Below are 25354 nucleotides of genomic sequence, written 5' to 3'. Positions count from 1 at the left end.
TTGAGAATGACACAAATATTAATTTTCACAAAGTCTGCTGCCTCAGTTTGTATGATGGCAATTTGCATATACTCCAGAATGTTATGAAGAGTGATCAGATGAATTGCAAAGTCCCTCTTTGCCATGCAAATGAACTGAATCCCCAGAAAACATTTCCACTGCATTTCAGCCCTGCCTCAAAAGGACCAGCTGACATCATGTCAGTGATTCTCTTGTTAACACAGGTGTGAGTGTTGATGAGGACAAGGCTGGAGATCACTCTGTCATGCTGATTGAGTTCAAATAACAGACTGGAAGCTTCAAAGGGAGGGTGGTGCTTGGAATCATTGTTCTTCCTCTGTCAAACATGGTTACCTGCAAGGAAACACCTGCCGTCATCATTGCTTTGCACAAAAAGGGCTTCACAGGCAATGATATTTCAGCCAGAAAGATTGCACCTAAATCAACCATTTATCGGATCATCAAGAACTTCAAGGAGAGCAGTTCAATTGTTGTGAAGAAGGCTTCAGGGTGCCCGAGAAAGTCCAGCAAGCACCAGGACCGTCTCCTAAAGTCGATTCAGCTGCGGGATCGGGGAACCACCAGTACAGAGCTTGCTCAGGAATGGCAGCAGGCAGGTGTGAGTGCATCTACACGCACAGTGAGGTGAAGACTTTTGGAGGATGGCCTGGTGTCAACAAGGGTAGCAAAGAAGCCACTTTTCTCCAGGAAAAACATCAGGGACCGACTGATATTCTACAAAAGGTACAGGGATTGGACTGCTGAGGACTGGGGTAAAGTCATTTTCTCTGATGAATCCCCTTTCGTTTGGGGCATCCGGAAAAAAGCTTGGCCAGAGAAGACAAGGTGAGCGCTACCAATCAGTCCAAGGTCATGCCAACAGTAAAGCATCCTGAGACCATTCATGTGTGTGGTTGCTTCTCAGCCAAGGGAGTGGGCTCACTCACAATTTTGCCTAAGAACACAGCCATGAATAAAGAATGGTACAAACACATCCTCCGAGAGCAACTTCTCCCAAACATCCAGGAACAGTTTGGTGACAAACAATGCCTTATCCAGCATGATGGAGCACCTTGCCATAAGGCAAAAGTGATAACTAAGTGGCTCGGGGAACAAAACATTGATATTTTGGGTCCATGGCCAGGAAACTCCCCAGACCTTAATCCCATTGAGAACTTGTGATCAATCCTCAAGAGGCGGGTGGACAAACAAAACCCCACAAATTCTGACAAACTCCAAGCATTGATTATGCAAGAATGGGCTGCCCTCAGTCAGGATGTGGCCCAGAAGTTAATTGACAACATGCCAGGGCGGATTGCAGAGGTCTTGAAAAACAAGGGTCAACACTGCAAATATTGACTCTATGCATCAACGTCAATAAAAGCCTTTGACACTTATGAAATGCTTGTAATTATACTTCAGTATTCCATAGTAACATCTGACAAAAATATCTAAAGACACTGAAGCAGCAGACTTTGTGGAAATTCATATTTGTCATTCTCAAAACTTTTGGCCACGACTGTACATACAGTTGAAGTCAGAAGTTTACATACACTTAGGTTGGTGTCATTAAAACTCATTTTTCAACCACTTCACAAATTTCTTGTTAACAGACTATAGTTTTGGCAAGTTGGTTAGGACATCTACTTTGTGCATAACACAAGTAATTTTTCCAACAATTGTTTACAGACAGATTATTTCACTTATCATTCACTGTATCAAAGGCTTGCAAGCCGAAGAACACCATCCCAACCGTGAAGCACGGGGGTGGCAGCATCATGTTGTGGGGTGCTTTGCTGCAGGAGAGACTGGTGCACTTCACGAAATAGATGGCATCATGAGGTAGGAAAATGATGTGGATATATTGAAGCAACATCTCAAGACATCAGTCTTGGTTGCAAATGGGTCTTCCAAATGGACAATGACCCCAATCATACTTCCAAAGTTGTGGCAAAATGGCTTAAGGACAACCAAGTCAAGGTAGGGGGACTATGGTCTGTTTGAAACATGTTTGGTATTTTGTTTGGTATTACAGACAGATTGAAAATGTCAGTGAAGACACTTGCCAGTTGGTCAGCGCATTCTCTGAGTACACGTCCTGGTAATCCGTCTGGCCAGGCGACCTTGTGAATGTTGAGCTGTTTAAAGGTCTTACTCACATCGGCTACGGAGAGTGTGATCACACAGTCGTCCAGAACAACTGTGCTCTCATGCATGCTTCAGTGTTACTTGCCTCAAAGCGAGCATAAAATAATTAAGCTCATCTGGTAGGCTCATGTCACTGGGCAGCTCGCGGCTGTGCTTCCCGTTTGTAGTCTGTAATAGTTTGCAAGCCCTGCTACATCCGATGAGCGTCAGAGCCGGTGTTACACGATTCAATCTTAGTCCTGTATTGACGCTTTGCCTTTTTAATGGTTCTTCGGAGGGAATAGCGGGAATTCTTATAAGCTCCCGGGTTGAGAGCGGCAGCTCTACCCTTTAGCTCATTGCGGATGTTGCCTGTAATTCATGGCTTCTGGTTGGGGTATGTACGTACGGTCACAGTGGGGACGACGTCATCGATGCACTTATTGATGAAGCTAGTGACTGATGTGGTGTACTCCTCATGAGGCTGGTTGAGAGAATGCCAAGAGTGTGCAAAGCTGTCATCAAGGCAAAGGGTGGCTATTTGAGGAATCTCAAATATTATACTTATTTTGATTTTTGTAACACTTTTTTTTTGGTTACTACATGATTCCGTGTGTTATTTCATAGTTTGGATGTCTTCACTATTATTCTACTATGTAGAAAATAATAAAAAATAATGAAAAACCCTTGAATGAGTAGGTGTGTCCAAACGTTTGACTGGTACTTTATATACAGTGCCTTGCGAAAGTATTCGGCCCCCTTGAACTTTGCGACCTTTTGCCACATTTCAGGCTTCAAACATAAAGATATAAAACTGTATTTTTTTGTGAAGAATCAACAACAAGTGGGACACAATCATGAAGTGGAACGACATTTATTGGATATTTCAAACTTTTTTAACAAATCAAAAACTTAAAAATTGGGCGTGCAAAATTATTCAGCCCCCTTAAGTTAATACTTTGTAGCGCCACCTTTTGCTGCGATTACAGCTGTAAGTCGCTTGGGGTATGTCTCTATCAGTTTTGCACATCGAGAGACTGACATTTTTTCCCATTCCTCCTTGCAAAACAGCTCGAGCTCAGTGAGGTTGGATGGAGAGCATTTGTGAACAGCAGTTTTCAGTTCTTTCCACAGATTCTCGATTGGATTCAGGTCTGGACTTTGACTTGGCCATTCTAACACCTGGATATGTTTATTTTTGAACCATTCCATTGTAGATTTTGCTTTATGTTTTGGATCATTGTCTTGTTGGAAGACAAATCTCCGTCCCAGTCTCAGGTCTTTTGCAGACTCCATCAGGTTTTCTTCCAGAATGGTCCTGTATTTGGCTCCATCCATCTTCCCATCAATTTTAACCATCTTCCCTGTCCCTGCTGAAGAAAAGCAGGCCCAAACCATGATGCTGCCACCACCATGTTTGACAGTGGGGATGGTGTGTTCAGGGTGATGAGCTGTGTTGCTTTTACGCCAAGCATAACGTTTTGCATTGTTGCCAAAAAGTTACATTTTGGTTTCATCTGACCAGAGCACCTTCTTCCACATGTTTGGTGTGTCTCTCAGGTGGCTTGTGGCAAACTTTAAACAACACTTTTTATGGATATCTTTAAGAAATGGCTTTCTTCTTGCCACTCTTCCATAAAGGCCAGATTTGTGCAATATACGACTGATTGTTGTCCTATGGACAGAGTCTCCCACCTCAGCTGTAGATCTCTGCAGTTCATCCAGAGTGATCATGGGCCTCTTGGCTGCATCTCTGATCAGTCTTCTCCTTGTATGAGCTGAAAGTTTAGAGGGACGGCCAGGTCTTGGTAGATTTGCAGTGGTCTGATACTCCTTCCATTTCAATATTATCGCTTGCACAGTGCTCCTTGGGATGTTTAAAGCTTGGGAAATATTTTTGTATCCAAATCCGGCTTTAAACTTCTTCACAACAGTATATCGGACCTGCCTGGTGTGTTCCTTGTTCTTCATGATGCTCTCTGCGCTTTTAACGGACCTCTGAGACTATCACAGTGCAGGTGCATTTATACGGAGACTTGATTACACACAGGTGGATTGTATTTATCATCATTAGTAATTTAGGTCAACATTGGATCATTCAGAGATCCTCACTGAACTTCTGGAGAGAGTTTGCTGCACTGAAAGTAAAGGGGCTGAATAATTTTGCACGCCCAATTTTTCAGTTTTTGATTTGTTAAAAAAGTTTGAAATATCCAATAAATGTCGTTCCACTTCATGATTGTGTCCCACTTGTTGTTGATTCTTCACAAAAAAATACAGTTTTATATCTTTATGTTTGAAGCCTGAAATGTGGCAAAAGGTCGCAAAGTTCAAGGGGGCTACTTTCGCAAGGCACTGTATAGAACAAAAATATAAACACAGCATGCAACAATTTCAGAGATTTTACTGAGTTACAGTTCATATAAGAAAATCATATAAGAAAGTAAATTGAAAAAAAATAGTTTTTGCCCTTATCAATGGATTACACATGATTGGGCAGGGGCGCCTGGGAAGGCATAGGCCTACCCACTTGGGAGCCAGGCCCAGCCAATCAGAATACATTTTTCCCCGCAAAAGGGCTTTAATACAGACAGCAATACTCTTCAGCACCCCCAAATTCTCTAGAACAACGTTGGAGGCAGCTTATGATAGAGAAATTACATCTGTGGCATTGTGACAAAACTGCACATTTTAAAGTGGCCTTTTATTGTCCCCAGCACAAGTTGCACCTGTGTAATGATCATGCTGTTTAATCAGCTTCCTGATATGCCACACCTGTCAGATGGATGGATTATCTTGGCAAAGGAGAAATGCTCACTAACAGGGATGTAAACAAATTTGTGCACAACATCTGAGAGAAATAAGCTTTTTTTGAGCGTGTGGAACATTTCTGCAGTCTTTTATTTCAGCTCATGTAAAGTGTTGGTCTCATTTTTCTTGTTGCGTTTATACTTTTGTTCAGTGTAGTACTTTTTTATGAGTCGGGGGGGCAGGTATCCCTCCCTCTCTCTCACACACACACACACACAGCTGTCAGTAAAGTTTTCCTAAGGTACTTTATAGCCAAAACACTGACCTCAACCACACCCTGTACTTTATCCCTTCTTTAAGTCCCTCAGTCATAAATCATCTGATTCAGAACTGAAGTGTCTGTTGACAGCTGAGGGTGTAACTCTGCACTGATCTCCCCCTCCTCCCCCTGCTGACCCGGAATGGAGCATAGGGCAAGGCCATCACACTGTGGCAGTCTGACAGTACATTGCCACTCGCTGGGAGAAGTGTGTGGCCAGCCTCCCTGGCAACCTTAGAACTCTCCCCTGTCCCTCCACTCCATTTTCTCTTCATAATAATAATAATACATGGGTTTTATACAGTGCTTTAAATGGAACCAAAGTCACAGTAGTTTCTCCCTTTCTCTCTCTCTCTCTTCCCAGTCACTCCCATTCTCTCTCTCTCTCTCTCTCTCTCTCTGTCTCTGTCTCTCTCTCTCTCTCTTGTCTGTCTCTCTCTCTCTCTCTCTCTCTCTCTCTCTCTCTTGTCTGTCTCTCTCTCTCTCTCTCTCTCTCTCTCTCTCTTGTCTGTCTCTCTCTCTCTCTCTTTCTCTCTCTCTCTCGTCTGTCTCTCTCTCTCTCTCTCTCTCGTCTGTCTCTGTTTCACCCTTTTCTTTCTCATTTTGATCTCTTTTCCTCTCACTTTTCACAACCCTTCTCTCTACCATACCTGAGAATACACCAGTTCCCTTCTCTCTACCATACCTGAGAATACACCAGTTCCCTTCCCTCTACCATACCTGAGAATACACCAGTTCCCTTCTCTCTACCATACCTGACTGAGAATACACCAGTTCCCTTCTCTCTACCATACCTGACCGAGAATACACCAGTTCCCTTCTCTCTACCATACCTGACTGAGAATACACCAGTTCCCTTCTTTCTACCATACCTGAGAATACACCAGTTCCCTTCTCTCTACCATACCTGAGAATACACCAGTTCCCTTCTCTCTACCATACCTGAGAATACACCAGTTCCCTTCTTTCTACCATACCTGAGAATACACCAGTTCCCTTCTCTCTACCATACCTGACTGAGAATACACCAGTTCCCTTCTTTCTACCATACCTGACTGAGAATATACCAGTTCCCTTCTTTCTACCATACCTGACTGAGAATGCACCAGTTCCCTTCTCTCTACCATACCTGAGAATATACCAGTTCCCTTCTTTCTACCATACCTGACTGAGAATACACCAGTTCCCTTCTTTCTACCATACCTGAGAATATACCAGTTCCCTTCTCTCTACCATACCTGACTGAGAATACACCAGTTCCCTTCTCTCTACCATACCTGACTGAGAATATACCAGTTCCCCTATGTCTGTCCCCCAACTCTTTCACATAATAATAACACCTCTACTGTATGTCTGTCCCCTTGTCCCCCCCAGGTGATGGTGACCAACGTGACGTCACTCCTGAAGACAGTGAAGGCAGTGGAGGACGAGGCCACCAAGGGCACACGGGGACTGGAGGCCACCATTGAACACATCAAACAGGAACTGGCTGTGAGTGGCACTGGCACACAGAAATAGAATAACTAGAATTCCCATTCAAGTGACTGTTCTGTCATTCTATTTATATGCTGTCACACCAGAGGACAGTTGTCTTGAAGTGTCACTGGAGAGCAGAAGTTTCAACTCAAAATCAACCAGCTTTCATTTGAGAATAGAAGACACGTGTCCAGTTTGAGATGGAAATTTAACATAATCACTCATCATACACACGTCATACAATGCTGTAATACCGTATTCGAAAATTCTGTACATCAAATACACAATAGTGTATTTATCATCACAGTAAGCTATATTGTTAAGTTGAAAAATTATTTTGAAGAAAGATATTACATATTATAATCCTATATACACATATGGGCCTTTTATATAATGTCCTATTATAACAAAAAGTCAAGTATTATAGCTACCAACAGGCTAAGTAAATAGTTACTGTTTTGTTCTCTCTCAGGTGTTCAGCAATGGCGATCCTCCCCCCAAGACGTCCACTCCAGAGGATTTCATCCGCATGACCAAAGGCATCACCCAGGCAACAGCCAAAGCAGTGGCTGCTGGGAACTCGTGTCGCCAGGAGGACGTAATCGCTACGGCCAACCTGAGCAGGAGGGCCATCGCCGACATGCTGCACTCGTGCAAGGTCAGAAAGGGGTCAAGACAACCCTTAGATAACTTTCAGATAACCTTTATCTTCTCTAACTCCTTGGAGCTAATCGCCCTCGACAACCTTAAAGGGATACTTCAAGATTTTGGCAATTAAGGCATTTTTTTCTACTTACCCGGAGTCCGATGAACTCATGGATGCCATTTGTATGTCTCTGTTTGAAGGAAGTTGAAGGTGGTTTCTGGAGCCATTGATAACTAGCATTAGCGCAATGACTGGAAGTCTATGGGAGCAGCTAGCATGCCAGTTGGAATGACGAGCTCTCTAATACCTTTTTGTAATTATCGAAGTGAATATTTATGAATACAGCAAAGAAAAACCCAATGTTATCTATTCGTGCACCAGTCATACATGTCCCATACTAATGTGTGTGTCTGTGTGGTCTCCACAGCAAGCCGCCTACCACCCAGAGGTCAGCAAGGAAGTTCAGAACCGGGCCCTGCGCTATGGCAACGAGTGTGCCTTGGGCTACCTGGGTCTGCTGGAGCATGTGCTAGTGGTAAGATTACATGTATCTCTTATTTTAATATTATTTTATTTAAGCGGTAAGAAATGCCGCTGTTTGTCAAAGTGCTGATTTTTTTGCTGGGGATGTTTTGATGTGTAGGTGTTGGTTCAAGCCCACTAGCACTAAACAACATGAATCACTGAATCAAGGTGATGATTAGTTGAATCAGGTGCATTAGTGCTGAGCTGGAACAACATGAATCACTGGATCATGATTAGTTGAATCAGGTGCATTAGTGCTGAGCTGGAACAACAGGCTCCACACACAGTAGATGTCCAAGACCAGAGTTAGTGGTGACCACCACTGCTGTCAGGGTTGTGGGGACTAGGGAGGGTATATTCTTACATGGGAGTTCATCTCAAGACCAACACCTCCCACATACCCCACATCCCCCTCCACCCCACACACCCTCTCCCAACCTTCACCCCACATCCCCCTCCTCCCGAGTGGTGCAGCGGTCTAAGGCACTGCATCTCAGTGCATGAGGCGTCACTACAGACACCCTGGTTCGAATCCAGACTGTATCACAACTGGCTATGATTGGGAGTCCTATAGCACAATTGGCCCAGTGTCGTCCAGGTTTGGCCGGCGTAGGTCGTCATTATAAATAAGACTTTGTTCTTAACTGACCTGCCTAGTTAAATAAAGGTTAAAATAAAAATAAATCATCTCCCTCCCTTCACCCCCTCCCTCCGTTCCTTCACCCCACATCTTTCAGAGGGCTCTGGATATGAGACCGTTTCAAACAGCAATTCCTATAGCTCCCAAAATACTAGACCTGCCCCTCTGCCCCCATAACTGAGCAAAGCGTGTCAATATTGTCCCAAGAGGTGTTGCCAAGACACACAACCACCAAACCCTCCCCCCACCACCACACAAAGAGATTAATTTACCATGTGATTTATGACATATCTGTTGCCATGGGACATAAAAAGCCTTATCTATCATTAAAACCAACCCATTGCCCCGCCCCCACTCCCAATGTCAGAGGTCACATATAATGTCAACGTCCTTTTTCCTCCTCAACACCCCCTGTCTAAGACGGGTCTAATTGGTGGGCGGGGAGCGCAATGTGTTAAGCCACAGTCATGTCTATTATAGAGATGGTGTGTAGCAATCTCACTCCTCTAAGAAGGAAGGGATATCGGTTAACATGGGGACCACTAGAGCTCTTGGATTCCACTCAGGAACTAATCAGCAAGGGACTTCCTCAGGGTGCAGGGATATTGGAACTATATTTGGGAGCTGTTAAATTGCTTGTTTGGTTGCAAAAAGATAAATCAAAAGGGACAAATCGTAACTTGAAATCTGTGTGCTTACTTGGACGTTGACTGACTCAGACTTTCACATAAATCATGCATTGATGTCAATGGGAGATTTCAGACATTTTTTTGTCACATGCACAGATCTCAAGATATAATTCTGCCATGATTAAGTTATTCATTACTGTAGATTTACATGAAAATCAAACGATGTTAAGATGATATCACATTACGAACCATTTCCATGCACATTTTCTCACCTGGTATTTTCTTATACTTTCTCCACCGTGAAATGAAATGTCCATTAAAATGTAACCGAAAGGTCCTGATGAATTTTCTCTCCACCCTCCCCCCAATTTCCCCCCAATTTCCTGTGAATGTTCTGGGTCTCACTGTTGACTGTGATGATGTAGCCGGTGAGTATTAGTAAGGCTATGTGATTGACTGCACGAGTGTGGAGCTACATTGACTCAGTTCTGGGGACATACTTTCACCGCCCTGAAAACACTGTCCTCAGCAGATCCTAGATCAGATCCACACATCTCTCCTTATCTGGCTCTAAAATTGTTAATACAATTATATTACCTCAGATCTACACTTACCTGGCTCTCAAGCTGGTTTTAAAGAAAAGGTTAGCTTTTATAAAATGTAAAATGTTTTCGTTTCACTTGTTTTTGAGAAACCAGAGATTCACTTCCTCATCCTCATTGTGTAGTATGGAAGCTCAAAAAACACATATGTATTCTTTCAAACGGAAACACTCTCAGCATAGTGATGTGGGTCTTTAAAAGTTGTAAACATAAAATTGTGTCGTTCCGAACTTTATCCGCAAGATAATTTCACACAAAATGTAATATAATAGCTACTAGAAGTGGTAGTATCCTAATACTAGAAGTGGTAGTATCCTAATACTAGAAGTGGTAGTATCCTAATACTAGAAGTGGTAGTATCCTAATACTAGAAGCGGTAGTATCCCAATTCTAGAAGCGGTAGGATCCCAATACTAAAAGTGGTAGTATCCTAATATGGTAGTATCCTAATATGCTAGTATCCCAATACTAGAAGCGGTAGTATCCTAATATGGTAGTATCCTAATACTAGAAGCGGTAGTATCCCAATACTAGAAGCGGTAGTATCCTAATATGGTAGTATCCTAATACTAGAAGCGGTAGTATCCCAATACTAGAAGCGGTAGTATCCTAATATGGTAGTATCCCAATACTAGAAGCGGTAGTATCCTAATATGGTAGTATCCCAATACTAGAAGCGATAGTATCCTAATATGGTAGTATCCTAATACTAGAAGCGGTAGTATCCCAATACTAGAAGCGGTAGTATCCTAATATGGTAGTATCCCAATACTAGAAGCGGTAGTATCCTAATATGGTAGTATCCCAATACTAGAAGCGGTAGTATCCTAATTCTAGAAGCGGTAGTATCCTAATACTAGAAGCGGTAGTATCCTAATATGGTAGTATCCCAATACTAGAAGCGATAGTATCCTAATATGGTAGTATCCCAATACTAGAAGCGATAGTATCCTAATACTAGAAGCGGTAGTATCCTAATATGGTAGTATCCCAATACTAGAAGCGATAGTATCCTAATTCTAGAAGCGGTAGTATCCTAATTCTAGAAGCGGTAGTATCCTAATATGGTAGTATCCTAATATGGTAGTATCCCAATACTAGAAGCGGAGGTATCCTAATATGGTAGTATCCCAATACTAGAAGCGGTATTATCCTAATATGGTTGTATCACAATACTAGAAGCGATAGTATCCTAATTCTAGAAGCGGTAGTATCCTAATATGGTAGTATCCTAATACTAGAAGCGGTAGTATCCTAATATGGTAGTATCCTAATACTAGAAGCGGTAGTATCCTAATATGGTAGTATCCTAATACTAGAAGCGGTAGTATCCTAATACGAGAAGCGGTAGTATCCTAATATGGTAGTATCCTAATAATAGAAGCGGTAGTATCCTAATTCTAGAAGCGGTAGTATCCTAATACTAGAAGCGGTAGGATCCTAATATGGTAGTATCCCAATACTAGAAGCGGTAGTATCCTAATTCTAGAAGCGGTAGTATCCTAATATGGTAGTATCCTAATACTAGAAGCGATAGTATCCTAATACTAGAAGTGGGAGTATCCTAATACTAGAAGCGGTAGTATCCTAATATGGTAGTATCCTAATTCTAGAAGCGGTAGTATCCTAATATGGTAGTATCCCAATACTAGAAGCGATAGTATCCTAATACTAGAAGTGGTAGTATCCTAATATGGTAGTATCCTAATACTCGAAGCGGTAGTATCCTAATTCTAGAAGCGGTAGTATCCTAATATGGTAGTATCCTAATATGGTAGTATCCCATTTCTAGAAGCGGTAGTATCCTAATAATAGAAGCGGTAGTATCCTAATACGAGAAGCGGTAGTATCCTAATATTAGAAGTGGTAGTATCCTAATAATCGAAGCGGTAGTATCCTAATATGGTAGTATCCTAATACTAGAAGCGGTAGTATCCTAATACTAGAAGCGGTAGTATCCTAATACTAGAAGCGGTAGTTTCCTAATATGGTAGTATCCTAATACGAGAAGCGGTAGTATCCTAATATGGTAGTATCCTAATATGGTAGTATCCTAATAATAGAAGCGGTAGTATCCTAATTCTAGAAGCGGTAGTATCCTAATACTAGAGGCGGTAGTATCCTAATATGGTAGTATCCCAATACTAGAAGTGGTATTATCCTAATATGGTAGTATCCTAATTCTAGAAGTGGTAGTATCCCAATACCAGAAGCGGTAGTATCCTAATATGGTAGTATCCTAATACTAGAAGCGGTAGTATCCTAATATGGTAGTATCCTAATACTAGAAGTGGTAGTATCCTAATATGGTAGTATCCTAATATGGTAGTATCCTAATACTCAAAGTGGTAGTATCCTAATATGGTAGTATCCTAATACTCTGAAGCGATAGTACCCTAATTCTAGAAGCGGTAGTGTCCTAATATGGTAGTATCCTAATATGGTAGTATCCTAATAATAGAAGCGGTAGTATCCTAATAATAGAAGCGGTAGTATCCTAATACGAGAAGCGGTAGTATCCTAATACTAGAAGTGGTAGTATCCCAATACTAGAAGCGGTAGTATCCTAATATGGTAGCATCCTAATACTAGAAGTGGTAGTATCCTAATATGGTATTATCCCAATTCTAGAAGTGGTAGTATCCTAATTCTAGAAGCGGTAGTATCCTAATATGGTAGTATCCCATTTCTAGAAGCGGTAGTATCCTAATATGGTAGCATCCTAATACTAGAAGTGGTAGTATCCTAATATGGTATTATCCCAATTCTAGAAGTGGTAGTATCCTAATTCTAGAAGCGGTAGTATCCTAATATGGTAGTATCCCATTTCTAGAAGCGGTAGTATCCTAATTCTAGAAGCGGTATTATCCTAATATGGTAGTATCCCAATACTAGAAGCGATAGTATCCCAATACTAGAAGTGGTAGTATCCCAATACTAGAAGCGGTAGTATCCTAATTCTAGAAGAGGTAGTGTCCTAATATGGTAGTATCCTAATACTGGAAGCGGTAGTATCCTAATATGGTAGTATCCTAATATGGTAGTATCCTAATATGGTAGTATCCTAATATGGTAGTATCCTAATATGGTAGTATCCTAATATGGTAGTATCCTAATATGGTAGTATCCTAATTCTAGAAGCGGTAGTATCCTAATACTATAAATAATGTTAGATTTTTAGCAAGTTGACACATCAATGCATCGAGAAATACAGAGATTGTTCTTAACAACACATATGCAACTAATGTTATCTCGCTGCATGGAGATTTGCGTTTGTCATAATGTGTGTACAAGGTATATGTACATAATGTGTTTGTGCCCGAGTGTGTTGGAGTTCTTTGCCTGAGTGCACAATACACACAACTCATTACTTTCCCATGCCCTGTATTGTTTCAAAAGTGTAAGTTCCTTATTCTAGTTCTCCATGACCTTGGGGCTCAGGTCAACTCATTACGTGTGTGTGTGTGTTACTCCCGTGTGTAAATGTGACTTTCCTGTGTGTGTTACGTCCCTGTGTAGACCTACGTACAGTATGTATTTGCGTGTAGCTAGCGGCCATGCCACCCATTCCTGTGCAGCCACGCTGCTCCTCTTGTCTTTTCCTAGTAGCGCATCTGAATGAACTGGAGCGCAGCGTGCCTCGGCGCAGTGTGTCCCACAGGCACAGAGCACTGTTAATGCCCTGCACCTGTCATCTGCCAGGCCCAACTGGCCAGGTCCATCTCACTGGAGGACACTCTGAGGACACTGACACACACACACATAATGAGTGGGGCACTGCCTGGGGCTGGTTGGAGCCATGTACTGTATATGTTATACTGAGTTTGACTGTTTGAGGCTAGACGTCTATAGACCATGCCATGTTGGCACCAAATGTTCCAAGGCTGGTCCTTTCTGGTGAGAATGCATTGTAATGGCTGAACTCTGAACTAGTTAGCTGAACTCTATCTATGGCTGAGTCTGAAAGCATTACTAGCTGTCAAATCTTGTTTCCTGAATTCCTGTCAAAGCTCATTGCAGGAGGACCGAGGGAGGTACTTTGGATCCTCTCATCCAATGAGCTTTGAGAGGAATTGCAGAAACCAGTACAGGGGTAAGCAAAGATTTGATGTCTGGTAACATATTCAGACACTGCCTATGGCTCTGGGATAACCCACCCTCTCCCACTACCACCCTGCCACTACCAACTAGCAAGCTCTTCCCACATGATCACCCATGTCCATATCCAATTGGACTAAACTGCTAATGTGCTTTGGCATGTGGAGGCTGAATGGTTTATGTTTGTTAACAAGGTGTCTTTGTAGCACCTTTTATTTATTGCTTAATGTAAATAGCCTGATATCTTTATCTTAAATTTGTCACCCAATTCTTTTTAAAGACCTTTAACTGTGAGTTCAAAATAGTCTCATGGTCCTAAATGGAAGACCCAGCAGTGTTACATTTTCATGGTCCTAAATGGAAGACCCAGCAGTGTTACATTTTCATGGTCCTAAATGGAAGACCCAGCAGTGTTACATTTTCATGGTCCTAAATGGAAGACCCAGCAGTGTTACATTTTCATGGTCCTAAATGGAAGACCCAGCAGTGTTACATTTTCATGGTCCTAAATGGAAGACCCAGCAGTGTTACATTTTCATGTTCCCAAATGGAAGACTCCATTGTGTTAGTAGGTATAGCAGGTGACATCCAGAAGCCCAGATTGAATTGCAATGTCTTGAAGACGTCAATGGAGGCTGTGGCTCACTCTCTCAAGTAGTCTTTCTAAGATTCCTCCTATCTCCTCCTCCTTAACTGTATTAGAGGAGAAGGTCCAATGTCTTTTGAGGAGAGAGGATTCGAGGAAAGATTCATTGCGAAAGATCCCCTGTCTTTGGCTGCAGTGTTAGTTTTACAAAGACCCTAGTAGAGAGAGAGAGAGAGACTAACTAACTGTTGTTGTCTCTCCTTTGTCCCCTTCCCACAGATCATCCAGAAGCCCAGCCACGAGCTCAAGCAGCAGTTGGCTAACTACTCCAAGCGCGTGGCAGGCTCCGTCACCGAGCTCATCCAGGCCGCCGAGGCCATGAAGGGTACCTTGACCTCTTATTATTACAGAACTACATTCCCCACGTATCGCTCTTCCACCTCTCCCCTCCTTAAGGCGTCAGCAGGCTTCCGTTTGGCTGGCGCCTAGCTGAATTCAGCTAGACGAAATGAACTCCCTTAAAATACCTTTGCTTGAAAAACAAGAAAGAAGCGGCATAGCCATAGCGAGTATTCACTTCCTCAAAATAGTCTGAATTAATCTAAGATAACTCAAGAAATCTGTCATATATTTTCAGCAAACTACATCTAACTAAGTTGTTTGGTGCAGTATTTCTCAATTTAAAAAATGTGCATGAAAACGATTAGTCTCTCGTTGCGTGACGAGAGACTTTATTGAAGAATCTCTACTGTTAACCAATCACCGACGAAGGGGTGTAGACTTTATTGAAGAATCTCTACTGTTAACCAATCACCGACGAAGGGGCGTAGACTTTCGGCTCCGAACTTCGGCTTGCCTCTAGAAACTATGTTGTGCGCCTGAACAGCTGAAAAACCCTTACCGATGACCAAAAACCAACAAAAACATCACAAAATGTTGTCATAATATATGCATGAACTCTTCCGAACTGTTTTGGCTGGGAAGCATGAGGACGCCTTTATCCAAAAGGCAGCATGGCAGCTTTCCATGGCTGTAGTTGATTTAGTAGGCAGCGTGGCAGCTTTCCATGGCTGTAGTTTATTTAGGAGGAAGCGTGGCAGCTTCCCATGGCAGCTTTTCATGGCTGTAGTTGATTTAGTAGGCAGTATGGCAGCTTCCCATGGCTGTCGTTTATTTAGTAGGCAGTATGGCAGCTTCCCATGGCTGTTGTTTATTTAGGAGGAAGCATGGCAGCTTCCCATGGCTGTCGTTTATTTAGGAGGAAGCGTGGCAGCTTCCCATGGCAGCTTTCCATGGCTGTAGTTGATTTAGTAGGCAGTATGGCAGCTTCCCATGGCAGCTTTCCATGGCTGTAGTTGATTTAGTAGGCAGTATGGCAGCTTCCCATGGTTGTAGTTTATTTCTGAAAGTTGTCCCCTCCCCCTCCGGCCTAGCTTGCTATTACGTCACAGATCTAATAGGGCAGGATAGGTGTTAGCAGCATGACTGAAACCCGGCGGAGATATTGCTTACACCTATACCTAGTCATGTCAGATTTGTTAAGCACATCGAACGAGGGCAGAAAGAAAGGAAGGGTAGCACCTCTCTGGAATGAGACTCAGCCCAAGTCTGTCAGAGAGAGGGGGGCCCCGCATAACGTTTACTCAATTTACAGCCCCCCCCCCCCCCCCAGCTGCTGCCCCGACAGGCCCTTCTCTTTCACACGGCCGTCTCCAGTCCCCATCCTGGAGGTGTCAAGAACAAGCCGCGCGTCGTCCTCAAGCCAGCACCATGAGCACATCGCCCACCGATTTAGAGGGGAAATACTAGAGCCCCCCCAAAGAGCAATCTTCTGCAGTCCCCGATAGAGATGCTTTAGCCTGAAAGGGAATCCTCGCCGCTGGCTTGGTGATAATGCCACGTCTTGATTTAACAGACGATGAGACAGGAACGTCTATATCTGCTCTCTGGTAAAAGACGTAGAGATTGATGTGGTGAGCAGTACGTGGTAACAGCCCACTGAAAGGCTGTCCATCATATCGGCAGTATGAATACATTACCAACCTAAAGACATGAGTAGGACAGAGGATGTGGAAAGCAGTGGCGGTCAGTGCTGTTTAAAATCAGTGAGATTTATGACCATGTCCTTATTTGTGTTACAGCATATTGGATGACTCTCATTCATAATCCATTCACCCAGCTCAATGTAACGTCAATAGGTTTAGGCTACTACACGATACTCAAATTTTCCCCATACCCATCATGAGGTTGCTACAACCTAGGCTACGAATGAAAGTTTATAACATAGGTGCACAGGTCAAGAGACAAGTTTGAGTAATCAAGGTGACAGACAGTGACACATTCAATACCGCCTTGCACACTCTTGCCTGCATCTAAGCTGATCTAAGGTGTAATCATTAGTACAAACTCAGGTAGGTTTAGCCCGATTTCGTTCCATTTGCTTTAGTTTAAGAAACGTTTTTCAACAGAATCTGCGGAATAAATACACCCCTGATCACCCGCACAAACAGTTCACTTTTGTATCTGCCACATACAAACCGCATCATCACTTAGCCTTAGCCAGCTAGCTAACATAAATGTAATTATTTTCTGTTTGAACCAAGTGTTTGAGTAGGCTAAATTAGCTAGCTGCATTAGCTAAGTGAAAGTGGAAAAAAAATACAATCAAATATATATAGCTAATTTGTTCTAAACTGTTCAACTATTGTCTTTCTCTTTGAGTCAACCACTCACCACATTTTATGCACTGCAGTGCTAGCTAGCTGTAGCTTATTCTTTCAGTACTAGATTAATACTCTTATCCATTGATTGGGTGGACAACATATCAGTTCATACTGCAAGAGCTCTGATAGGTTGGAGGATGTCCTCCAGAAGTTGTCATCATTACTGTGTAAGTCTATGGAAGGGGTGAGAACAATGGGCCTCCTAGGTTTTGTATTGAAGTAAATATACCCAGAGGAGGATGGAAAATAGCTGTCCTCCGGCTACACCATGGTGCTACCCTACAGAGTGCTGTTGAGGCTACTGTAGACCTTCATTGCAAAACAGTGTGTTTTAATCAGTTATTTGGTGGTGTGAATAGATTTATTCGTTTTATCTAAAAAGGATAACTTAAATATTCACTTTTTTCACTGGTGGAAAGGAAATCTATATTCCTTTGGAAGAGAACTATAACAGTGTGTATATGGTAACCATGTGATGTTGAATGTGATGCACTGGACCAATGGGCTACCAACACACTGTATATACCTGCAAAATTAATGTTTATTACCATTCCATTTTGAGAGTACAACTTTGAGGCATATTGTTCTGTGTGACAAAAACTGTTATGAAGATAACCATGTGATGTACTGTACAGGAGCATTCAGTAATGCCTCATAGTGACCATAAATAAGAGTACTGTTGTTTAGCACTAACATGTCGTTTGTGTGTGTCAACAGGAACGGAATGGGTGGACCCCGAGGACCCCACGGTCATCGCTGAGAACGAGCTTCTGGGAGCTGCTGCTGCCATTGAAGCAGCCGCCAGGAAACTGGAGCTGCTGAGGCCCCGCACCAAACCCAAGGTGAGGAGGCTTTTTCTGCCCGCGTCAGGAGGTCCCCATGCCTCGCCCAGCCAGCTAAGCCTCTCTGCAGGGGACAAAGTCACACACTAACCCTCCACCTATGGATAAGAGACCATGTATTGGTGCTCCACTCCTCGTTCAAAGGGTTACGCAGCCTTGACCTCAAGGATAGAGGCCTCCTAGACTAGTTAGCTGTCCGCTGTCCACTTTGAACACCCCTAGAGTAATGATACCGTCCACTTAAAATGTCTAGATATTAGAGGTTGACTAATTTATGATTTTTCGATACCGATTATTGGAGGACCAAAAAAGCTGATACCGATTAATCGGCCAATTATTATTTATTTTTTTGTAATAATGACAATTACAACAATACTGAATGAACACTTATTTTAACTTAATATAATACATCAATAAAATCAATTTAGCCCAAATAAATAATGAAACATGTTCAATTTGGTTTAAATGATGCAAAAACAAAGTGTTGGAGAAGAAAGTAAAAGTGCAATATGTGCCATGTAAGAAAGCTAACATTTAAGTTCCTTGCTCAGAACATTAGAACATATGAAAGCTGGTGGTTCCTTTTAACATGAGTCTTCAATATTTCCCGGTAAGAAGTTTTAGGTTGTAGTTATTATAGGAATTATAGGACTATTTCGCTCTATACCATTTGTATTTCATTAACCTTTGACTATTGGATGTTCTTATAGGCACTTTAGTATTGCCAGTGTAACAGTATAGCTGCCGTCCCTCTCCTCGCTCCTCCCTGGGCTCGAACCAGGAACACAACGACAACAGCCACCCTCGAAGCAGTGTTACCCATGCAGAGCAAGGGAAACAACCACTCCAAGGCTCAGAGCGAGTGATGTTTGAAACGCTATTAGCGTGCACCCCACTAACTAGCTAGCCATTTCACATTGGTTACACCAGCTTAATCTCGGGAGTTGATAGGCTTGAAGTCATAAACAGCTGCTGGCAAATGCACGAAAGTGCTGTTTGAATCAATGCTTACAAGCCTGCTGGTGCCTACCACCGCTCAGTCAGACTGCTCTATCAAATCATAGACTTAGTTATAACTTGATAACACACAGAAATACGAGCCTTAGGTCATTAATATGGCCGAACCCGGAAACTATGATCTCGAAAATAAGACGTTTATTCTTTCAGTAAAATACGGAACCGTTCCGTATTTTATTTAATGGGTGGCATCCATAAGTCTAAATATTGCTGTTACATTGCACAACCTTCAATGTTATGTCATAATTATGTAATATTCTGGCAAATTAGGCTGCCCAAACTGTTGCATATACACTGACTCTGCGTGCAATGAACGCAAGAGAAGTCACACAATTTCACCTGGTTAATATTTCCTGCTAACCTGGATTTCTTTTAGCTAAATATTCAGGTTTAAAAATATATACTTCTGTGTATTGATTTTAAGATAGGCATTGATGTTTATGGTTAGGTACACATTGGAATAAGGACAGTCTTTTTTTGCGAATACGCACTGCATCGTTAATATGCAACACGCTAGATAAACTAGTAATATCATCAACCATGTGTAGTTAACTAGTGATTATGATAAGATTGATTTGTTTTTTACAAGATAAGTTTAATGCTAGCTAGCAACTTACCTTGGCTTACTGCATTTGCGTAACAGGCAGGCTCCTCGTGGAGTGCAATGAGGCAGGTGGTTAGAGCGTTGGACTAGTTAACTGTAAGGTTGCAAGATTGGATCCCCCAAGCTGACAAGGTGAAAATCTGTCGTTCTGCCCCTGAACAAGGAAGTTAACCCACCGTTCCTAGGCCGTCATTGTAAATAAGAATGTGTTCTTAACTGACTTGCCTAGTTAAATAAAGATTAAATAAAGGTGTAAAAAATACATATTATAATAATACAAATTTTAAAAAATCGGTTTCCGATTGTTATAACTTGAAATCGGACCCAATTAATCGGCCATTCCGATAAATCGGTCGACCTCTACTAGATATCCATTTAGATGTTCATGTTTGAGTTGGGGGCTTGAGTTACATACTGTAGTTGACACCCTCTGTACTCATCATAGTGGTGTAGAGTAGAACAGGCCTATTAACACCACTCAGGATGTGTATTGTAAACGCGTCCTCAACTTGTCGCGCCATAAAGTAGGTTATGGCGTGTTTAACGTGTTTCGTGACTCCAACATTCTCTGTGTTTTGTTAACAGGAAGCGGACGAGAGCCTGAACTTCGAGGAGCAGATCCTGGAGGCGGCCAAATCGATCGCAGCCGCCACCAGTGCTCTGGTCAAAGCTGCCTCAGCCGCCCAGAGGGAACTGGTGGCCCAAGGGAAGGTAAGCGCACCAGAGTTATCAGTACGGTATGGGGCCTACCCAGGGGGCAATTCACTGATTGAAATAATGTAATTTTGACGTCTTTTCAACCAGTTTTGCCCAGCTGTGTCTGCTGGGAATTAACGTCTAACTTAACTCATGCTGTAGTCATTCAACACCGTCTGAGTGGCCCAGGCCGGATTTACACTCTCTCCGGGCCTGATTTACATTCTCTCCGGGCCTGATTTACACTCTCTCCGGGCCTGATTTACACTCTCTCCGGGCCTGATTTACACTCTCCCCGGGCCGGCTTTACACTCTCCCCGGGCCTGATTTACACTCTCTCCGGGCCTGATTTACACTCTCCCCGGGCCTGATTTACACTCTCCCCGGGCCCGTGTGCCCAGACTAACTCTCTCCACAGACCAGACTAACTCTCTCCCCAGACCTGTGTGCTCAGACTAACTCTCCCTCTCTCTTTTGTTGTGCTCTCTCAGGTCGGTGCCTGCCCAGCGAATGCAGTGGATGATGGACAGTGGTCTCAAGGTCTCATTTCAGCCGTAAGTGTCACTGTAATTCCTTAACCAGTAGATGAGGTATTAGAGCGTTCCTTAACCAGTAGATGAGGTATTTGAACATTCCTTAACCAGTAGATGAGGTATTAGAACATTCCTTAACCAGTAGATGAGGTATTAGAGCATTCCTTAACCAGTAGATGAGGTATTAGAGCATTCCTTAACCAGTAGATGAGGTATTAGAGCATTCCTTAACCAGTAGATGAGGTATTAGAGCATTCCTTAACCAGTAGATGAGGTATTAGAGCATTCCTTAACCAGTAGATGAGGCATTTGAATATTCCTTAACCAGTAGATGATACATTTGAATATTCCTTAACCAGTAGATGAGGCATTTGAATATTCCTTAACCAGTAGATGAGGCATTTGAATATTCCTTAACCAGTAGATGAGGCATTTGAATATTCCTTAACCAATAGATGAGGCATTTGAATATTCCTTAACCAGTAGATGAGGTATTTGAATATTCCTTAACCAGTAGATGAGGTATTAGAGCGTTCCTTAACCAGTAGATGAGGTATTAGAGCATTCCTTAACCAGTAGATGAGGTATTAGAGCATTCCTTAACCAGTAGATGAGGTATTAGAACATTCCTTAACCAGTAGATGAGGTATTAGAGCATTCCTTAACCAGTAGATGAGGTATTAGAGCATTCCTTAACCAGTAGATGAGGTATTAGAGCATTCCTTAACCAGTAGATGAGGTATTAGAGCATTCCTTAACCAGTAGATGAGGTATTAGAGCATTCCTTAACCAGTAGATGAGGTATTAGAGCATTCCTTAACCAGTAGATGAGGTATTAGAGCATTCCTTAACCAGTAGATGAGGTATTAGCGCATTCCTTAACCAGTAGATGAGGCATTTGAATATTCCTTAACCAGTAGATGATACATTTGAATATTCCTTAACCAGTAGATGAGGCATTTGAATATTCCTTAACCAGTAGATGAGGCATTTGAATATTCCTTAACCAGTAGATGAGGCATTTGAATATTCCTTAACCAGTAGATGAGGCATTTGAATATTCCTTAACCAGTAGATGAGGTATTTGAATATTCCTTAACCAGTAGATGAGGTATTTGAATATTCCTTAACCAGTAGATGAGGTATTAGAGCGTTCCTTAACCAGTAGATGAGGTATTAGAGCATTCCTTAACCAGTAGATGAGGTATTAGAGCGTTCCTTAACCAGTAGATGAGGTATTTGAATATTCCTTAACCAGTAGATGAGGTATTAGAACATTCCTTAACCAGTAGATGAGGTATTTGAATATTCCTTAAGCAGTAGATGAGGTATTTGAATATTCCTTAACCAATAGATGATCAAAATCTACCTAAAGTAGCACCATTACTAAGGAATATAACTTATTCATATTTATGGTGGCATCATTTCTTGTCTACACATGTGAATTAACAATAGAGGCATTCATGTATCTCACCGATTTGATGACAAACCGAATACATTCACAACCCTCTTCTCCAACTCTCTATTCCACTAGGCCCGAATGGTTGCTGCAGCGACCAGCAACCTGTGCGAGGCGGCCAACTCGGCGGTGCAGGGCCACGCCAGTGAGGAGAAGCTTGTCAGCTCAGCCAAGCAGGTGTCTGCCTCCACTGCCCAGCTCCTGGTGGCCTGCAAGGTCAAGGCTGACCAGGACTCCCAGACCATGAAGAGGCTACAGGTCAGAGTGCTATGTACTTATAGAACTTCTCCCATTGTGTCCCCCCCCCCCACCGCCCGGCAGCTGCTCTGTCTGCTCAGTCTGTACATAAAAACTAATGTGACGGGGGGGGGGGGGGGGGGGGTCAGTTGATGATAAACAGTCAGTCAAAAGGTTTTTCGATGGTGAAACAGTAGTAAACTTGCTATGACTCTGTCATTAAGACTGAGTATCCCATAGTGTCATAAAGACTGAGTATCCCATAGTGTCATTAAGACTGAGTATCCCATAGTGTCATAAAGACTGAGTATCCCATAGTGTCATTAAGACTGAGTATCCCATAGTGTCATAAAGACTGAGTATCCCATAGGGTGGGTGACGTGTGTCTTTGTTGTTTTTAGCACAGCCTTAACCCTCGCAGTGAAGCAATTCCTGATTTGGTCACAGTGATTTCCGTTTTGTATGCTATTAGTCTTTAATGGCTACAGACACTGTCAATACCCACTGTACCTTTTCTTGCCTAAACTACGTCCCTGCCATTTGATTTTAATTGTGGCTTTTCTCTCTACTGCCTCTTCAACAATAACGTTTAGACCAGCTTAGACCAGTCCTTCTGGGGTTCTGCAGTTTTTATTTCTTAGAAACATTTTTTTTTGTCAAAGACCACATTTGGGGCTCATTTGAAGGAGGCCGGAGCTGAGAAATGGTTTCCAAGGGAGGGAGACGTGTCACGGTCTAAATCAATGGCTCTATCTATTAACATCCCATTGCTACAGTATTTCTAGAAGTGTCTGTTCCATAAAGAAAAGGACGGGTGAGGAGACCCCCCCCCCCCCCCCCCCTCTTGTCTATTGTCTCCAAAGGCCCCAATCTTTTTCTCCATATGATAAGTACTGCGAGGTGCCAACTCATTCAGACCTCAGTAGAAACGTATCTGTCAGTATTCTCTGGTGACACAGCAGAAGATAAATTTAACTTCCTGTTTAGCAAACTATCTTTTAGAGGTGTGTCGTCATGGAAACTCATAATTTCCAGAATCCATATATGGAGGGTATTCTGTTTCAGAACTGTGTGTGAAAATCAGAAGTCCAGCCTATCAAAACTGTCCCACCATTACTGACGTGGGCCATCCACAGTCAGTCCGCTCTCTGGAAATAGTCGATCCTGTGTAGTTACAGGATCTCCCCCCAGCTCTATGCACACCTACCAGCCAACCGGCTCATATTCTCTCATCCCAATCAGCAGCGGCTTATCTCCTGCTGTTCCGGGCTTGCAGCTGCTGCTGGGTCATTCCCATATAGTTGTGTATACAGTGTCTCTCAAAACAACATACATTGCCTTTGAAAATGTCGTAACCCTAGCTGCGGCCTTTGATTACTGCCACACTGGAGAAGTTGACGACTCCACGTTTGTTTCCAATCCCTTTGGAAAGGCCATGTAGTTAGTCAACGTTGCCTGGTTATTAAACCTGTTAAGATTAAGAGTCGATTGTAGTGCTATGTGTAAGGCTTGTGTGGTAGGTAAGTGGCCGCAGGGTGTATGGGTATTCTGACTGGCCCTGACATGAAGTGAAGGCAACAGGGGGTATCAGACCAGAGGGGGTTAAATAGTCATTATACAATGGTTGGATTGGAATTGCCATTGTTGGTCTATCCGGCCTATGATATACTAGACAACATACACATGGCCACATTCATAAAAAAGTGCCATAGGTTACGTTGTTGCTTAGCAACGCACTGCTACTACTACAACTACAGATCCACTGTCTCGTCTGCCCAGCCATGCAACTTATACATCTGATTTCCATTGTAAAAAGCCTCGACAATTGATAAACACGAAAAAAAGAAACAAAATGCAGCTAGTTTCCAGTCTTAACAGCTCCAGTTTGAAGTGAATTGTTAGCTGTGTAGTTGGCTAGCTAGCAAGGGAGGTATAGACTCCATAGCAACCATTTTTGTTTGCCATAGCAACCTGCAAAGTTCTAGAACAATCGACCAGTGCTTGGGTAGTTTTGCTTTACACGGCAATGAATAACACTTGACAACCAGTGTTGGTGAATGTAGTATCACGTTTTTTTGAAAAATGTATGGTTTGGAAATCATCTGGGTTTTTAATGCTGTTAACCCTTTGTATAAAATCAATAATGTTATGACATGTTTGTGGTGATAGCCATGAGGCAAATTGCTAAATGAAGCCATATACTGCACATCCCTGACATACTCGACAAATGCTGTCGGATCAAAGTGGTATGGAAATACACCTCAGGAAAGGATAGCAATCTATTTTTACAACTGTGTATATCAAATGTATGAAACAAAACCACTTGGGGTTTGTACGAGATATTTTGCCTTGGGCATAAAAAATAAAACAATGAACCCACTTCCCACTACCGAGCCAAGCCAAACCAAACTGTGCTGCCCCTGCCTGGTGACGATCCCTCCATAGTTGCTGGAAGGGTGCTGAAAATGACTGAAAGAAGAATAACCAAGCCAGCACAAGATGGTTCAGATTTGCACAATAGTGTGAAAGGAGTTTTTAAATTTGACAGTTGGTTTTATCCATTTCAACCTCCCCCACCTGTACCCTATTTTGGTCAGTACCAGGAAAACAAACCTGGCGTCTATTACTGACTAGCAGCTGTTGGGGATCCGACGGGGTTGTCTAGCATTGTGTTTTATGTCAGGTCTAAGCTAACAGTGACATTCCGACCATAGAGATAGTATAAGGGGAGGGAGAATTGGACAGGAAAGCAGCTCTAGCCTTGCCAGCACGGTACCTATTTTCTCTCAGCGAAGCCTCAAAAGGAGAAAAAAAAAACGCGTCTCCTTGTTTGTAATGGGCTGC

General features: G+C 42.6%; 1 protein-coding gene across 4 annotated transcripts in view; it reads left to right on the top strand.

Moving 5' to 3' along the window:
• Positions 1 to 25354, top strand: part of tln1 (talin 1) — a 145718-nt gene that overhangs the window by 116727 nt on the left and 3637 nt on the right. For all 4 annotated transcript variants that reach the window (XM_036976739.2, XM_090233670.1, XM_090233669.1 and 1 more), the window contains exons 48-55: positions 6572 to 6688; positions 7146 to 7331; positions 7747 to 7854; positions 14679 to 14784; positions 17840 to 17964; positions 20171 to 20296; positions 20773 to 20835; positions 22349 to 22531. In XM_036976739.2, the coding sequence (XP_036832634.1) occupies positions 6572 to 6688; positions 7146 to 7331; positions 7747 to 7854; positions 14679 to 14784; positions 17840 to 17964; positions 20171 to 20296; positions 20773 to 20835; positions 22349 to 22531 (1014 nt within the window). The remainder of the gene's footprint in view (positions 1 to 6571; positions 6689 to 7145; positions 7332 to 7746; positions 7855 to 14678; positions 14785 to 17839; positions 17965 to 20170; positions 20297 to 20772; positions 20836 to 22348; positions 22532 to 25354) is intronic.

The sequence above is a fragment of the Oncorhynchus mykiss genome, chromosome 5 (genome assembly GCF_057628025.1).
Source record: "Oncorhynchus mykiss isolate SJ-2025 chromosome 5, ASM5762802v1, whole genome shotgun sequence".
Taxonomy (NCBI): Eukaryota; Metazoa; Chordata; class Actinopteri; order Salmoniformes; family Salmonidae; genus Oncorhynchus; species Oncorhynchus mykiss.
The sequence above is the reverse complement of the archived record's forward strand: the minus strand, read 5'-3'. Positions and strand labels throughout refer to the sequence as shown.